The sequence below is a fragment of the Podarcis pityusensis genome (genome assembly GCF_964106645.2).
Source record: "Podarcis pityusensis genome assembly, chromosome: 2".
In the NCBI taxonomy this organism is placed as follows: Eukaryota; Metazoa; Chordata; class Lepidosauria; order Squamata; family Lacertidae; genus Podarcis; species Podarcis pityusensis.
Genome location: NC_138029.1, coordinates 37193452 through 37210252, shown reverse-complemented (window position 1 = coordinate 37210252; position 16801 = coordinate 37193452). Strand labels below are relative to the sequence as shown.

The window sequence follows — 16801 nt, the reverse complement described above, 5'->3', positions numbered from 1 at the left end:
TGTGCCATAGAAGAAGAAGAAGAAGAAGAAGAAGAAGAAGAAGAAGAAGAAGAAGAAGAAGAAGAGTTTGGATTTGATATCCCGCCTTTCACTCCCCTTAAGGAGTCTCAAAGCGGCTAACATTCTCCTTTCCCTTCCTCCCCCACAACAAACACTCTGTGAGGTGAGTGGGGCTGAGAGACTTCAGAGAAGTGTGACTGGCCCAAGGTCACCCAGCAGCTGCATGTGGAGGAGCAGAGACGCGAACCCGGTTCCCCAGATTACGAGACTACCGCTCTTAACCACTACACCACACTGCCTCCAAGAGGACAACAGCTGAATGGACACGTGGCCCAGACAGCTTCTACTCATTTGCATGTTTCAGTAGTCACTAATTAACAATTTGCATATAATTTTAATGAACATGGCAGATAGCAAACGATAGTCTTTGAACATGTTGCAGTTTCATTCTTCCACTTAACAATATTCTTTATTCAGAAATATTGTTGCCTTTGTATGAAAATATTTGAATTAGCCCAGGAAACTAGGAGTGGAGCGAAAAACCTTTTTTTATTATTCGTAATTTAGAGAGTCATAGGAGTTGAAATTGGTGAATTTGGGATTGGGCTTGTCTCTTATCCTTTAGCATGTTACTATTATTTTGTAAAATACATTAAGGTGGCTGATGCCAATTGGGACTGGTAGGGTGGAAGGCAGGAGGTCTAGCAGTAGGTGGCACCAGAGCCAATGACAGGCAGAGCCAACTCATTCTAGCCTTGTTCCCATCCTCCTCCCTGCTGAGTTCTACAAATAATCAACTCTGAGACTAAGGAGGAGGAAACTGACAGGCAGTGCCACTCACTCAACTGGCTGTTGTAAATTAGAAGATGGGCAGCTGAGGGGCTGGTTGAGGGTAGACAGGCAGTGCCCCAGTTGCTCCACTGGTAAAATAAATACAATAAATCTCTGTATCCACACAGGGTGTCTCTGCACAAGCTCTTCTGGCCTACCTTCTTTCTTTCCCTTGGGAAGAGGTGGTACATGGCTGTTTTGAGCAACGTGCTTCCATGAGCAACACCACCAATAAGTGTTTTGTATTTGTTTTGTTTTGTTTTGTTTTGTTTCATTGGCATATGGAGGTTCACCTTACTGGGAGAAATGAACCCCCAGAATATATGGGCAAATCTGCCTTTGCAATTGTTTATCATGAGCTGCAAAAGAACTGTTGGTTATTTTATAAAAAAATTCCTTCCTGTAGCACCTTAAAGACCAACTAAGTTAGTTCTTGGTATAAGCTTTCGTGTGCATGCACACTTCTTCAGATACACTGAAACAGAAGTTGCCAGATCCTTCTATATATTGAGAAGGTGGGGAGGGGTATTACTTAGAAGGGTGGTGGGAATCGGAGATTGGCAGATAGCTGAGATGAGCCTGTTGACGACTCTTAACGACTGAAATAGGTCTTACAGGAAAAGGCAAGGGGTGAGAAGGTGAGAAATGGCTTAGTCATGTATAATGAGATAAGAATCCGATGTCTCTGTTCAGACCAGGTCTCTCCATTGTTTTAAGTTTGGTAATGAGTTCTGGGAGGAAGACCTTTCATTGCCTACAGACAGCCACCCAATCTTAAACAACTCCTAACCCACAATAATACTACAACCAGACTTAACACGGACACTGGCACCAGAGCCTGCAATAAACCCAGATGCCAACTTTGCTGCCACATACACCCGGACAACACCATTACTGGCCCCAACAACATCACACATACCATCTCGGGACTATTTAATTGCTCATCGTCTAACATTGTGTATGCCATCAAATGCCAACAGTGTCCTTCAGCTCTCTATATTGGACAAACAGGCCAAACCTTACGCCAAAGAATAAACGGACATAAATCTGACATCAAGAATCACAAAACAGAGAAACCAGTAGGAGAACACTTCAATCTCCCAGGACATTCTATACAAGATCTCAAAGTAGCTGTTTTACTACAAAGGAATTTCAGAAATAGACTGGAAAGAGAAGCTGCTGAATTACAACTCATTACCAAACTTAAAACAATGGAGAGACCTGGTCTGAACAGAGACATCGGATTCTTATCTCATTATACATGACTAAGCCATTTCTCACCTTCTCACCCCTTGCCTTTTCCTGTAAGACCTATTTCAGTCGTTAAGAGTCGTCAACAGGCTCATCTCAGCTATCTGCCAATCTCCGATTCCCACCACCCTTCTAAGTAATACCCCTCCCCACCTTCTCAATATATAGAAGGATCTGGCAACTTCTGTTTCAGTGTATCTGAAGAAGTGTGCATGCACACGAAAGCTTATACCAAGAACTAACTTAGTTGGTCTTTAAGGTGCTACAGGAAGGAATTTTTTTATTTCGACTATGGCAGACCAACACGGCTACCCATCTGTAACTGGTTATTTTATCTATTTGATTGTTTGCTTAAGTGAGTAATTTATATCCACCATCATCAATACCAAATGACATCCCAGAGCAGCTTAAGTTAAGAAGAATACGTTTCAATAATACAATAATAAAAAACCAGCACAACAATTTTAAAGTAGGTTCAGATGATTGAGAGGCCTGGGGAAATACAATTAAAATGCCATTTCACGGCACCAAAACCCATCAAGGTGGGGACCTGGGCAAGGCTCCCTGGGGAGGACATGACAGACAGGTGAGTGCCACCACCTCAGATGGTTGAGGCAGCGGCGGAGCAAGCCAATCAGGGCAGGGCCAGCTGGGGCAGGATACTCCGTGAGGCCTTTGAAGAGTTTGCCTGACTTCTCCCACTCAGCCACTCTACAGCTGGGGGGGAGATGGCGGGCAGGCTGTTTGGGGCACCGCGGAGCCTGTGGGTGCCCAAGCCACCATGTCACTCCCAGGAGAGACATTGGCTCGGGTGCACTGCAGGCCCTGCAGTGAGTGCTGCCCGGCATTTTGTCACCCCCCTCAGTGGTGACACGCAGGGTGGACCACCCCACTGCACCCCCTTCCTCTGCCCCTGGGTTGGGGCACACAGAAGACAGCTTTAGTCAAGGTCTTTCAAGTGAGTGGTGAACTTTGACTGGATTGTGCCCAATTTAGATCACTGCGGGGTGTGAGGAGGGAAATGGGTGGAGATTTGACACAGGATTTGGAGGTGGGATTCAAGCTCCATTCCTACACTGAAAGTAAAAAACCATTCTGAAGTCGCTAAAGACATGAGCAAGTCACAGAAAATAATGTGTAGACACCTGAGACTTTTAAATGTTCATGGACAGAAAATGGAGGACGAACCTAATAAATTCTTTGTTGCAATTATATGCTTCAGTGAATTCTTTAGAAGCACTAGCAAGATAGCTAAAGGGTTGCAGGAACTCCTGACTCTATAATTATGAAGAAGATCCATCTGTAAGATCTTCAGCTATCTCTTCCCCTAATGAGATTAAACTTTCCCCAAACCATTTCCGCTCTGCGCTACTTTGCCCTTCTAATTCTATTATGCCATTTTCATACAGGCAGTGGCTTCATCAGCCTTGCATTACCAGCTGTGGAGGTGAACCATTAGCAGGCTTACGGAGTGATCAGATCAGGAGAGGGGAGAAATTATTCAGCAACACACTGTGGAATGAACTGGCAAAAAGAGAAAGAAAGAATGTTTCCCCACCAACTCCAGGCAAAGAGCTCTAGTTTGAACATGTCCTATGGCCCACTGAGATAAGAGAGCAAGGACCCTGGAGAAGCTATGTGACTAAGGCTGCAATCCTACTCCCTAGTAACTGGGAGTAAGGCCAATTGAATTCAATAGGCTTTACGTCTGAGTAGACTTGACTAGTTTTGTGTTGTAAACCTGTACTCCTACCAGTACTAAGCAACCTACAGTTTAGGGCCTCTGGTTATGAGAGACCTCTAAATCCATCTTTAACTAAATTTAAATTTTTATGTAATTGGTTAAAAAATAAAGGGAATAAGAAAATCCAACTTTAAAACAGACATTATCATTCTCTTATGACAGAAACATCCCATAAGATCTGAACTGAGAAATGCTTTCACAGCGGAATTTCATTTCAGTGATTTGGCCACTTGCAACAATATTATCATTTTTTGCAGAGTACCTTATGCCAAGAGGCACAGGATGTAAAGTGTATAGCAAGAGAAGATCAGAAAATATTCCTCTATGCCACAGGAGCGGCAAGGATCCTAATATGCTAAAAACTGGAAAAAAGAAACTGTGCCAACAAAAACTGTTAGAGTATATTGAACTGGCTAGATTAACAGAGGCAATTAGGAATCACACTAGACAAGAGTTTCAAAAAGCATGGGGAAAATGCAGAGAATACTTCACAAAACAGTGCCCTAAAATACATACCTGGAATTGTTTCGATTAATGTCTGCAGGAGACTTTGTGAAGATTTAAGTTTTAATTAGAAAAATCTTAATAATTATTCATAAAGGAAACCGTTTATAAGAAGAAAATAAGGAGGCCAGATACAGGTTAAAAGGAAGTCTTTTACTTGGTTGTTTGTATTGTTGTATGTTATGCTCGCTGTATGTTATGTTCCCGTTTAATGAGGGTGGATTTGTGTATTGGGAGGGTGCGGGGGGTTGTGTTATGTTGTAAATAAAATTCCAATAGAAAAATATTAAAATGCCAGAAACCACTCCTTACTGCTGCTTATTCTAATTTCCCCCTTTTTATTTTGTCATATATATATATATATATATATATATGAGTTTTTCCATAATCACATATACAAAGCAAAACATTAAACATCAATTTCCCTCCCCCCCATGGTTCCTTCTTAGATAGATAGATAGATGATAGATAGATAGATGATAGATATAGATAGATAGATGATAGATAGATAGATGATAGGTATAGATAGATAGACATAGACATAGACATAGACATAGACATAGACATAGACATAGACATAGACATAGACATAGACATAGACATAGACATAGACATAGATGATATAGATATAGATATAGATATAGATATAGATATAGATATAGATATAGATATAGATATAGATATAGATATAGATATAGATATAGATAGAAACAGCCAACCACCATTATCAGCCCTGGAGCACTGCCTAAGGGTTTTGTCCCCTATGGATTCCTACATCGTTATTGCCGCAATATTTCCATTGCATGCTCCAAGACCTTTTCCTTGTAGCACACTGGGACATAACTCTTAAAAAACAATCACACAACTGGAGAATTTCTTATTGCCAGAGTTTCATTTGGCTACAACCCTCTTTCTTTCTGCCTGTGGCAAATACCTTGGCTTTTCTCAGGAGTTGCTGGAACTCATGCTGTGGCAAGAGACCATGATTCTTCACAAAAGCTGGGACTTCAGGCGGGCGCTGTGTTTCGTAATAAACAGTGCCGTGGATCTCCATGTACTTGTTCAGGATGGCTAGAAACTTCTCTTTGCCCTGAGAAAAGAAAGGAAAGAATTTCATCTGTGATTGCCAGTCACAAAGTTCAGAATTCATGAGGACATATAAAATTCCGTCCAGCTGCATAGATTTTGTCATGGCTCATCCAGATGGTAACCTTTCCCCAATTAAGCAAGCAAATAAAAATGTACCCCGGCAGAGACAATGGGAGATCAGCTAGTATAAGATTAGGGTATCTAATATGTTTCTGATTTAAATTCACACTCCAAGCATGAGCATACTGGGTGGGCCTTAGGCAAGCTGCTCCATCTCTCAGTCTCAGCCACCACCTCTATAATATGGAGATAATACTGGCCTACCTAACCAGGTTATTGTAAGTCAGGGGTGCCAACTTGAATAAAATATGGGGGGGGGGGGCAGGTAAGCCCTGCTCCACATAATTGATCACAAGACGCGGCACATGCACATCATTTGAATGGCAATGCCCATCAAAATGGGGGAGGGATGGCCCCTCAAATATTTTATTGGGGGGGGGGGTGAAAGGACCTCGGCCCCTAGGAGTTGGCTCCTATGTTGTAAGTAGCAATCTAAAATGAAGTGCGTTGAGCAGTTAGAAAAAATGTGATGCCAGTGCATTATGTTACCATGCCCTTAGAGCAGCCTTTCTCAACCTGTGGGTCCCCAGATGTTGTTGAACTACAACTCCCATCACCCTTAGCTAGCAAGGCCAGAGCTCAGGGATGATGGGAGTTGTAGTCCAACAACATCTGGGGACGCACAGGTTGAGAACCGCAACCTTAGAGCATTCAAAAGGTATCCTGTTCTTAAAGGGAGGTCCTGTTCTTTGGAATAAGATTATGTCTGATCAAATTATGTGGGTGGTATGCTATTTTGAGAAGCAGGTACCAGTTGCCCGATCAGAGGTGGGGAAACTTCTTTTTCCTGGGAAAAGGATATGTTGCCCGAGAGCTGAACTGATGGTTTGTAGAGAGCTCCTTCTCTCCCTCCAGGCTCCCCTACATGAATGAAACTGGGCCAAGGTTCTCCACGTATATTTTAGGTGTTATCTGGCAGCTTCCCGGCATGTTTCCTTTTGGGAATGAGCCCCACATTAGGTTGATTAACTCTGAAGCTCATTTGATGTTGCCTTTTAAGAATTGCGCGTAGCTGGTAAGGACTTCATTATCACTCTATCAAATGAGTAGGCTAGCAGATCAATACATGTCACACAATGTTTCCAAGCATGGATCTCTTTTCCCTGCCAGCATAAATTCTGCACAAGAGAAGTAACTTCCCCTTCGAATTCAGCTGTGGTCAGCATTGTCCTTTGCAAAACAGACTGCTTTCTGCTGTCCCTTCTTCCCCCAATTTCTCCACACTTTTCAGCATTAGAAGACACAAACCAACCAAATTAAACTTAGGGGTGAGAGCAGAGGTACAAACAGTAATTGAGACCTGGGCTTCATTGAAGCCCAGCCTAAAGAGGAAGCTCTTCCCAGCCACAGAAATTACTGTATGGTCTCTGGTTTAGTAGACAAAAAAGGCTGGGAACTTTAATGGCCAAGCCTTGCTCTCGCTTATCCTCCCTGTGCTGTCTGCAGCAGACACCTGCCTCAAGCACTTAGAGAAGTGATGCAACTTTTGCTGCCACTGGGGGATGCTGATACACTTAAAGATCTGTTTCAATTCTTCCACCACATTTGGTATTGTGGCTGAAGCGTAAAACCACTAAGAAGTGTGCAGCACTTTCTGCACATGCAAAACACCACACACCAACTGCTGGGTTGATCAGTCAGATGTTTGATGGGAACAAGACTGAGTTGGCTCACGTGGGTAGGGAACATTTTTCATAAAGCCCAGTATCCAAGTCTGAATTCTGTTGACGCTTCTGTTTTAGATTCCATTATGGCAATGCCAGGCTTTAAAATGGACGTTCGCATGAGGCCCCCTCATGTAAGCACAGAGATGCTTTGCCTTGTCATACAGATCTGGGCTGTGCCAAGTCTTGCCCTGTATAGTGGGAGGCCTCCGGCATGTCACATAATGACTTGGGCTCATGTACAATACACCAGAGACTGGAAGGAATGCACAGTCATGTCCAAGGATGTTTTCAGAAACTGATGGAAACAATAATGAATAAAAATTGCGCACCAGCTCACAACCAAAACAAAAATCGTGCAAATCAACAAAAGGAGCAAATTCATTTTGAGTGTTCCAGTTGGAAGCATCCAGTGCACTCCATGAGTGCTTATAAATGTCTTATTTCTGTAAGGTTTCTCATACAAGAGTCTGTGGGCTGTATGAGACAAGGTTATGTAGAGGAACTGTGGCCAAAGGAAGTAAGTCTGCAAGTGACCTTTGAGCTGTCAGCAAGTGGTTCGTATTGCAAATGATCACTGAGCCCAGTATATATAAAGCTATACTTTTTAAAGGCAGGTAGATAAACACATAGCAGTTTGAAAGCATGTCAAAGTGCAAGTAGATAAATAGGTACCGCTCCGGTGGGAAGGTAAACAGTGTTTCCATGCGCTGCTCTGGTTCGCCAGAAGCGGCTTAGTCATGCTGGCCACATGACCCGGAAGCTGTACATCGGCTCCCTTGGCCAATAAAGCGAGATGAGCGCCGCAACCCCAGAGTCGGTCAAGACTGGACCTAATGGTCAGGGGTTCCTTAACCTTTACCTTTTTAGATAAGCACATTGGAGTGATCATTTGCAATACAAAACAGGGTTTATACTTAGAGGAATAAAATGGAGTATATTCAGATCAGGTGTGAGTTTCTTAGAATGGATGTGAATATTACAGACAGCATTTGTTAAAATAATGGAAGATATGCATAGTGTGTGTGGATAGATGGATAGATAGATATGGTACCTGCCTGCTTTTGCAATGGAAAGCATATTGTGCAACGGGACTTCACATTTCTCTACTCCCTCCGCCACCTTCCTGAATGCCCCACATCAGCTGTCTGGAGCTGATTTTGGGGGTACGCAGGGTAGGAGAGAAAAGAGGAGCCCTGTTGCACAAGCAGATGCTACATTGGAGAACATCCACTTGATATTGCTTTTGTGTTTATAGTACATTAATTCTTTCTTTCAAATCAGTTGCACGCTAAAGTGAATAAGGAAGTTGTATACATCTACGGTGCGTCACAGGTTCTGGCAAATATGGTATGGGTGAATATTGTTATAATCATCTTCAGACAAAACCTATGGTTTCTGCATAGAGTTCTTGCTTAGCGGAAGCGATAATTTAAAAACCCTCCACTGCACTCCTGATGGCACATATTTCAGTTTGCTGGATAGAAATCTGTGTGATGAACAATCACATGTTGTTGCACAAGAGATTTCCATAACTTGAGATGCACAATGTTTGCATCAAGTAAAGCTGTGCAAGAGGGGGGGAAAGGGGGGAAGAGGAAGCGTTCTCTAGGCAGGATTTGCTTCTACACTCAGGGGGTAATTGACCTCCTTTCCCCCTGGAAAACAGAAGTGTGCAGAGGAAACAAAACAGCAAAGGGAAGAAGCCAAGTCATTCACCACCTGGGTTTGATTCAAAAATGAGAGGTGTTGTGTTTCAAGTGTTCTACTCTGAAGGCACACACTGGAACTTGGGGGCTTGGGCTCCATATGTGTGTGTGTGGGGGGGGACAGAGATGGGTGAATTTGTCAATTTTTATTTTTATCAGTTTCTCATTTTTCCAACCTTAAATTCAGTCCCCCCCCCCGCCATTTTTATATCAGATTTTTTTTAAGCGCTTCGGAAAATTTACTAGTAATTTAGTGTAACTTCTCCTGACATGGACATTTTTATATGCAGTTTTCTCCAATATATGCATTTCCCCCCCAAGGTGATGTACCCTAATATACTGCATGTTCCACGCTATTTTCATGATCATATGCATTGATATGCATACTTTACACTAGTGTATGTATTTTTGTACAGGTACACATTGCAATGTAGCCTTCAAATAAAATGCCATTTTGTCAGCACAGACAGGTATTCAAATCCAAATAATACGCATAAAAAGCACATAGTTAAAAATGATTTTCTGTTTACCTGCAGCTGGAAATCCCATGGTGGGCACACAGAGAGAAGGAAGAAGGAATGAGCGTTAGTTCCTCTGTATCAATGGCAACAAACTAAAAAGATCTCAGAAATGCTCTGAAGCAACCAGGAACCAACAGAGCTTCAGGAAAGCTCTGTTGGGTTGTACCAAGGTCTCATTTAGCCAAGCATCATTTCTGAACAGAGTCCAATCCAGTGCTTCCAAAGAAGAAGAAGACGAAGAAGACGAAGAAGACGAAGAAGACGAAGAAGAAGAAGAAGAAGAAGAAGAAGAAGAAGAAGAAGAAGAAGAGTTTGGATTTGATACCCCACTTTATCGCTACCCTAAGGAGTCTCAAAGCGGCTAACGTTCTCCTTTCCCTTCCTCCCCCACAACAAACACTCTGTGAGGTGAGTGAGGCTGAGAGACTTCAGAGAAGTGTGACTGGCCCAAGGTCACCCAGCAGCTGCGTATGGAGGAACGGGGACGCGAACCTGGTTCCCCAGATTACGAGACTACCGCTCTTAACCACTACACCAAACTGGCTCTCAGTGTAAGCAGGCCATAAAGGCAATTCAGCCTCCTGTACGGTTGTTTTCAGCTACCCCAAACTATCCTGTCACTGGTATTCATTTAACTGTCACAGACAGTAGCTCATGCTTGTCCCCTCCTCCTCCACGAATTCATCCAATCCCCAGAACTTCAGGGTGGCATCATGATAACTGGAGAAGCTTCGGCAACAGGGGAGTTGAAGAACCATATATGATAAGCATTTTAAAGTTCTTAAAAGCACTTTTTAAATAGCATGACATGAACACAATGGTTCCTTCCCCACGCTTTCTTGGGCCCATCATTACTATTTGCTGCTGCAAGGAATAATGCAGCAGAGATGAATGAAGAGGACAGGCTAAGTAGCTCATAAAAGCTTTCAAATGCTTATGTTTATATAGAGTGGCCCATAGATAGAGTACATAGAGTGTCAACATTCACTTAGTCCTCTCACTGTGGCATTTAAACAAAGGATGTGTGTGTGTTGATGTGTGTGTAGTTCTATGTGAAAGAGAAGCCCCTCATCCTTTGCATTTGCAACCAGGCAAAGATCGGGATATACCTATCAAAGCCCTAAACTGGTCCTGAAAGTTAAAGAATTATTTGGATGAAACCTATAACTCTTCATATGGTCCTCTGCTGTGTCTGGGATGAGGAACCTGTGGCATCCACTGTTATTGGACTACAACTCGCACCAGCACCACCATCATGTTGTTGTTGTTGTTGCTGCTGCTGCTGCTGCTGCTAAAATCTATTAAAACAAACTACAGTCATTACAATAGAGTCATTTCTGACCATTGGCCACACTGGCTAGAGCTGATGGGAGATAGAGTAAAAAAAACCATTGGGAGAGGCACAGGTTCCTCATCCATTTGTTAAATGTTATAAGAGATGCACTCCATACCTAATTACTCGAAAGAAGTCCCACAGAGTTCAGTTGGATGTATTCCTAAATAAGTTTGCATAAGATTGCAGCCACAGAGTATTTAGCACACTTTGGACCATGGTTGGGTGATTAAATGCCTTTGACACTGTTAAAAAGTTCCACTATTTTATTCGCTACCCACCTTCCAAATGCTGGCTTCTTTCCCATATACCACTGCCATGTTGTTAGCCTTGTTGGATTTAATGAATTGCTTCTCTGTTTCATTGAGCTCCTCAGACACAAAACCCATGAAGGAATTGTCGGGCGTATGAGCTGCAAAGAAATAAACATCCATGCATTTGACTTGCATTAGGTTTCTCCAGAGATTTCCTCTCTGTTCTCAGTAACACAAACACTCCATTCCCAATGGGATGCCTCACAGGCTGTGGAAAGAAGCCTCACAGGCTCTCTGCTAGGGCTGCATTGAATTTTGCACTCATACTCGACTTTCTACCATCACATGGTTTTATAATATAAAAAGTCCACCACATGTCCTCCCACATATGCTGCCACGATTGCAGCACACGTTTTCTGGTAATTCACAGGAGATCTGCTTCGTTAGTTTACAAGTCAGTTACATTAATTTTAGAAATGAGTCCATTGAGATATTTTATACCCTCCATTACATAACATCTTTGATTTAATAATGGAATAACCCAGAAATACTTTATATTTTTCTTCTCATTAAACAACACCGACATCTAGTAGAGTGGGCTACATGAGGCAGAGATGGCAATTAACAAAAATGAAATGCATCAACCCTGGAAAATGCTTTTTTAAAAAAAATAAAAATTGAAACATTGAGAATTTTCACTTTGGCACAATCTTTTTTAAAAACATAAAATCTGAGTATAATCTTATCTTAGTTCTCTGGAGCTATAACAGCTTTATTATTATTATTATTTTAAAAAACCCAAATGTTGAAGAAATTGAATTACTTTAGAGCTGAATTGCCTTAGAGGATGCATTCAAGAAATGTTATTGGTTTGCTACTTGCAAAGTCAAGTCTAATACAGCCACCACTTGTAAGATTCCGCTTCAAATATCCAAGTAATTTTCAAACAAACTGTAATTTCTCAATGCTGGGGGTCCCTCTGTGTTTGCTCCTTCTATTGGGCTTTCATTTTTAGAAAGATAAACAACTTTCCAAAATTACAGGTTGCTGATTATTATGGATAGCTCTTAAGGTGTTCATGTGCTTTTTATCTCTTGTTTTCTCAGGTGACATTTTGGCCATGCACTTCAGTAGATTTCCATGATCACTGAAATGTCACAGGATATATTTTTGGGAAGTAGCAACAGGAATCCAGCAGCTGGGGGAGAATGCTGGAGGATGGGGTGGTGGCACAAGGCAGTAGATGTGTTTGGTAGATCATGTGACTAGATGCTATGTTCATATGAACTGTTCACTGATGGACTTGTCTGCACAATCAGGGACCTACTCCACAGAGTTACTGGGAGGATAAAGTTTGGTGTGGTGGGGAAGCCGTATTCTGCAGGAAGTGGGTGTTTGTGGAATAAATAAAATAAAATACAATAAAACTTAACCAAACTCCTTTGTTTTGTATAAAGCAAAAAAGGGAGAGCTGCATGTTCCCAGTTGAAAACCACAGTCAAGACTGGACTGCACTGAAGAGCAGACCCAGAAGCGATCAACTGATAGAGTTGGCTTGCAAAGCTTTGGGTTATTTCATGTCTCTGCAAAGAAACTCTTTTCTGTTTGGTGCAATGATGGTGCCCACTCATAGCTGTCAACTTTCAGATTTGAAAATAAGGGATCAGCAGCCTCACCTGTCCCGGGGACAGTCTACGGGATAACTAACAATCCGGGATAGCGGCAGGAAGTAGTGGGAAACGGCGCTGGAATAAGGGAATTTCCCGCAAAAAAAAGGGAAGGTTGACAGCTATGGTGCCCACCACAAATTTGAGTACATGATGGAATGGCAGCAATGGTGTTATATTTTCCTAGCTGTTATACTGCAATTGTCAGTCCACCTAGTTAGGTGGGTGCTTTCAGGACACTTTGTTGCCTCTAAAGAAGGTTGGCGTCCTCTTCCCCTTTCCCTTTCCTCCTTAACCTTCCAACAAGAATTGTGCACCACAGTTGTTCTGAACTGATCTCCCATTAACTCCCAGAGAATTCTGAGACTTAATTTGTGCAATGCCATGTCTCAAAGGAGGGAACACAAAAATAAAGCTTTCTCCTAACTGCTGGTTTGCAAAGGCCCATTTATTTCATTCCCAATACAGTCCTGAAGATATTTTTACCCATGACACCACATCCTACTCTTCCTGCTGTCACTGTGCTTCTAGCTGGGCGAGGAATGATTGGTTATCTTGGCAGCTCCCAGAGAGCTGGAGAGAGTTACTTGCATCAAAATAGCTCTGTGTCTGTTACAAGTCTTTCACCCTGGCCATGCTGGGGAGAAGGGGAGATGCTGGGACAGCCTGGAAACATAATTAGCAAAAACAGTGGGAGTGGGACAGTAAAGTATGAAAGCTAATTAAAAAGGCAGGCCCCATTAAGCTAGCTTTTCCTTGGGGCATCATTGTCAAGGTTAAGGTCAGGTGGAAGCAGCAAATCTGCCTATCCAGAACCCTCGGGAAATCAACTTGGAGGTGCAAATGTGACAGTATCTCTACTACCCTTTTCATGGCACGGACATAACACAGGGCACAGGAACTTTCAGTTCCTGTCTTCATGATACTTTGGGGGCTTCTTCATCTTGGAAAGCTTCCAGATATATTCCCTGTGTTTTATTTCTACCGGCTTTGAGAATGGTGTGTCAATAAATTCTACTCTAGACAAACGATTCAGGCCATTGGTTCAACCTGCAATCCAAGCCGAGGGTGTATGGTGTGTGTGTGTGTGTGTGTGTGTGTGTGTGTGTGTGTTAGGACACTTGAAAAACAATCATGTGAATTGGTAAAGTGGTCATGTGAATAAGTGACAGCTCAGAAAGTGATTTGCTACTTTCAGAGCAAAGAATGTAACATGTACTTGGGGTTTATCTGTGCTTAATTAAGTATGGACAGATTAAGGAACCTCAAACGATGCCTTTTCTTTTTCATATGTGCTCATTCCTGGTGAGGCAGAACCCATGGACAAGCTGGGAGGATGTAGATTTGGAAGTAGTCTGGGGCAGAGTGGAAGGACAGGCAGGGAAGAAACGGGTGGGGAACCAATCCTGGATCATGACTCCATGAACAAGTGGTATTGGAGACAGGACTTTCAGTACCCTGGACAGTAGACAAATTGTTCAAAATATAGAACTCGGAAGACCTTCTCCATGAGGAAAGCTGAAAAATGTGGAACTTTTTAAAGCAGGGGAATAACTAAGGAAGGCATTGTAAAAGTTAATAAAATTCTGCATGTTTTGGGAGGAAGTAGATATTGATAATGTTTCTTCCTCTCTCATAACATTAGTACTCAGAGCCATTCAATGAAGCCATTCAATGAAGCCAGGAGATTCAGGACATGCAAAAAGAAGAACCTTTTCACACAATGCACAATTAGCTTTTGGAATTCACTGACTTAAATAGCTTTAAAGGGGGGTGGGAAAGATATCCCTATTAGCAGATATTGGCCATGATAGCAAACTAGCAAGTAAACAAACACCCCTTCCATATTTGCAAATCTCTGAATACAAGTCATTGGAGAGAGCAGAAAACAGGTTATTTGTTTGTTAAATTTATATCTCACTTTCCCACTAAGTGATGCTCAAAGCAGCTATTTGAAAAAATAGAAAGTAAAATACAGCGTTGTAGTCCAGAACAGCTGGAGGGCATTGGGCAAGGGAAAGTTGGATGCCATGGACTTCTAGCCTTACTCAGGAAGGGTCTGCTATTCTATCTGAGCACCCACTGTCATCACACACCTCTCCATGGCAAATCACTGTCAAATGTTGATACCACTTACGAAACATTGTCATGAACTGCTTTGGGTTCAGATTCCAATAGCCCCAGTTTGTCCGGTACCCATGCAGTGTGGCATATTCCTCATGGTTGTATGCAGGCTCAGTCCCAAAAGTGTCAATCACTCGAACACGGCATCTGTGCAAGGGAAACGAACAAAAGCCATGCCGGTTATGTCCTGCATAGGAGCAACACAAAAATATGAGCTAGTGATACATTATCCTAGAGCCATTGTGCCATGCCCAGTTTTGGTGGAGGTCCTCATTTTCTGGCTTCTTCTTTAACTGGAAATGTTAAGGAAACTACAAAACTGATGCTCCCCGGAGAGGCTCAGCAAAACCTCTTGTGTCTCTGTCAAGCTGTCACAACTACTGGTGACCTCTCCTTTCCCAAAGGAAGAAGACAGGAATGGTAGGTTGGTAAACTGGGAGGGGAGGAAGACTTACACATAACCCACTCCTCTCCCTCCGATGAGCATCTTCTGTGAATACTGAAGCTGAGTGCTGGCAGGAAAAAGGTCTCAAAAAGGGACTTTAAAATGAGGTGATGTGAGTTTGCTCATTTGTTATTTAGTCGTTTAGTCATGTCCGATTCTTCATGACCCCATGGACCAGAGCACGCCAGGCACTCCTGTCTTCCACTGCCTCCCACACTTTGGTCAAACTCATGCTGGTAGCTTCGAGAACACTGTCCAGCCATCTTGTCCTCTGTCGTCCCCTTCTCCTTGTGCCCTCCATCTTTCCCAACATCAGGGTCTTTTCCAGGGAGTCTTCTCTTCTCATGAGGTGGCCAAAGTATTGGAGCCTCAGCTTCAGGATCTGTCCTTCCAGTGAGCACTCAGGGCTCATTTCCTTAAGAATGGATAGGTTTGATCTTCTTGCAGTCCATGGGACTCTCAAGAGTCTCCTCCAGGCCCATAATTCAAAAGCATCAATTCTTCGGCAATCAGCCTTCTTTATGGTCCAGTTCTCACTTCCATACATCACTACTGGGAAAACCATAGCTTTAACTATATGGACCTTTGTTGGCAAGGTGATGTCTCTGCTTTTTAAGATGCTGTCTAGGTTTGTCATTGCTTTTCTCCCAAGAAGCAGGCGTCTTTTAATGAGTTTGCTCATGCCTAGTTACAATACATATTTTTATTATCACCAAAACCCACTTTCTCAAATATATAAGGAGCCTGCAACACATAATTTACCAGCATGAGTTGCATAGCCAATAATATCACTTAATGATGGATAGCATCATATTTCTCTGAAGAAGAAAGATAGATCTAGGTTGAAAGAAGAAGAAGAAATGAAAGGGGTGGATATGGTCAGCAGTGAGACAGGGAGAAGAGTGAAGCAGAAGGTAAGACAGGGGTGGAGGTGGGCAATGAGGTCTTGAGGCAACAGCTCCCTAAAATGAAACAAAGACGCAACACGAACAAATCGTCTTGGTGACAAATGTTTGGGTATCACAGGAGTCAATTACCAAAATCCTCATTCTGTTAAATCTGAAGAGGCTTGATGTATTCAAGTTTGAATATATGAGACTTGTATTCAAAATTGATTTCACATCTGGTTTTGCAAGAGCTCATCCCTCTCTTTCTGTTGACATGACTCCCCTGACCCCCACACCCTAGCCACCCTGAAACTGGCTTATGGCACTGATAAAAAGAGAAAGGGGAAGAGAAGTCAAAAACACAGCAAGTAGAAAGCAAGCACAGGAATAACAACTCCTCTCTTCCAACCAAGCTGAATGCAGAGAGAAAATTGATTTACAATAGAGGCAATAACACCGCCTGTCATTTTTCTCCCTCATAAAATTGTGCAGGATAACAGGAGGGATTGGAGAAAGAGTAATGAATACTTGGGCTACCAGTGCTAAATTAAATCACAAAATTTTGCTAGCTGCTGATCTGGCAAGAGTCTTTGAGCTGAACTTTTTAAAAACCTCAAGAGGAGGGACAAAATGGGCAGAGGTGTCCCAAGTTGATCCA

The 16801-nt window shown here is 42.6% G+C and overlaps 1 protein-coding gene across 1 annotated transcript in view; it reads right to left on the bottom strand.

The window, feature by feature from the left end:
* The window catches only part of MGAT5B (alpha-1,6-mannosylglycoprotein 6-beta-N-acetylglucosaminyltransferase B), a 176955-nt gene that overhangs the window by 28914 nt on the left and 131240 nt on the right, over positions 1-16801 (bottom strand). Inside the window, exons 10-12 of the mRNA XM_080993711.1 lie at positions 14825-14958; positions 11048-11178; positions 5265-5420 (exon numbers count right to left, since the gene is read on the bottom strand). Coding sequence (XP_080849837.1) covers positions 5265-5420; positions 11048-11178; positions 14825-14958 — 421 coding nt within the window. The remainder of the gene's footprint in view (positions 1-5264; positions 5421-11047; positions 11179-14824; positions 14959-16801) is intronic.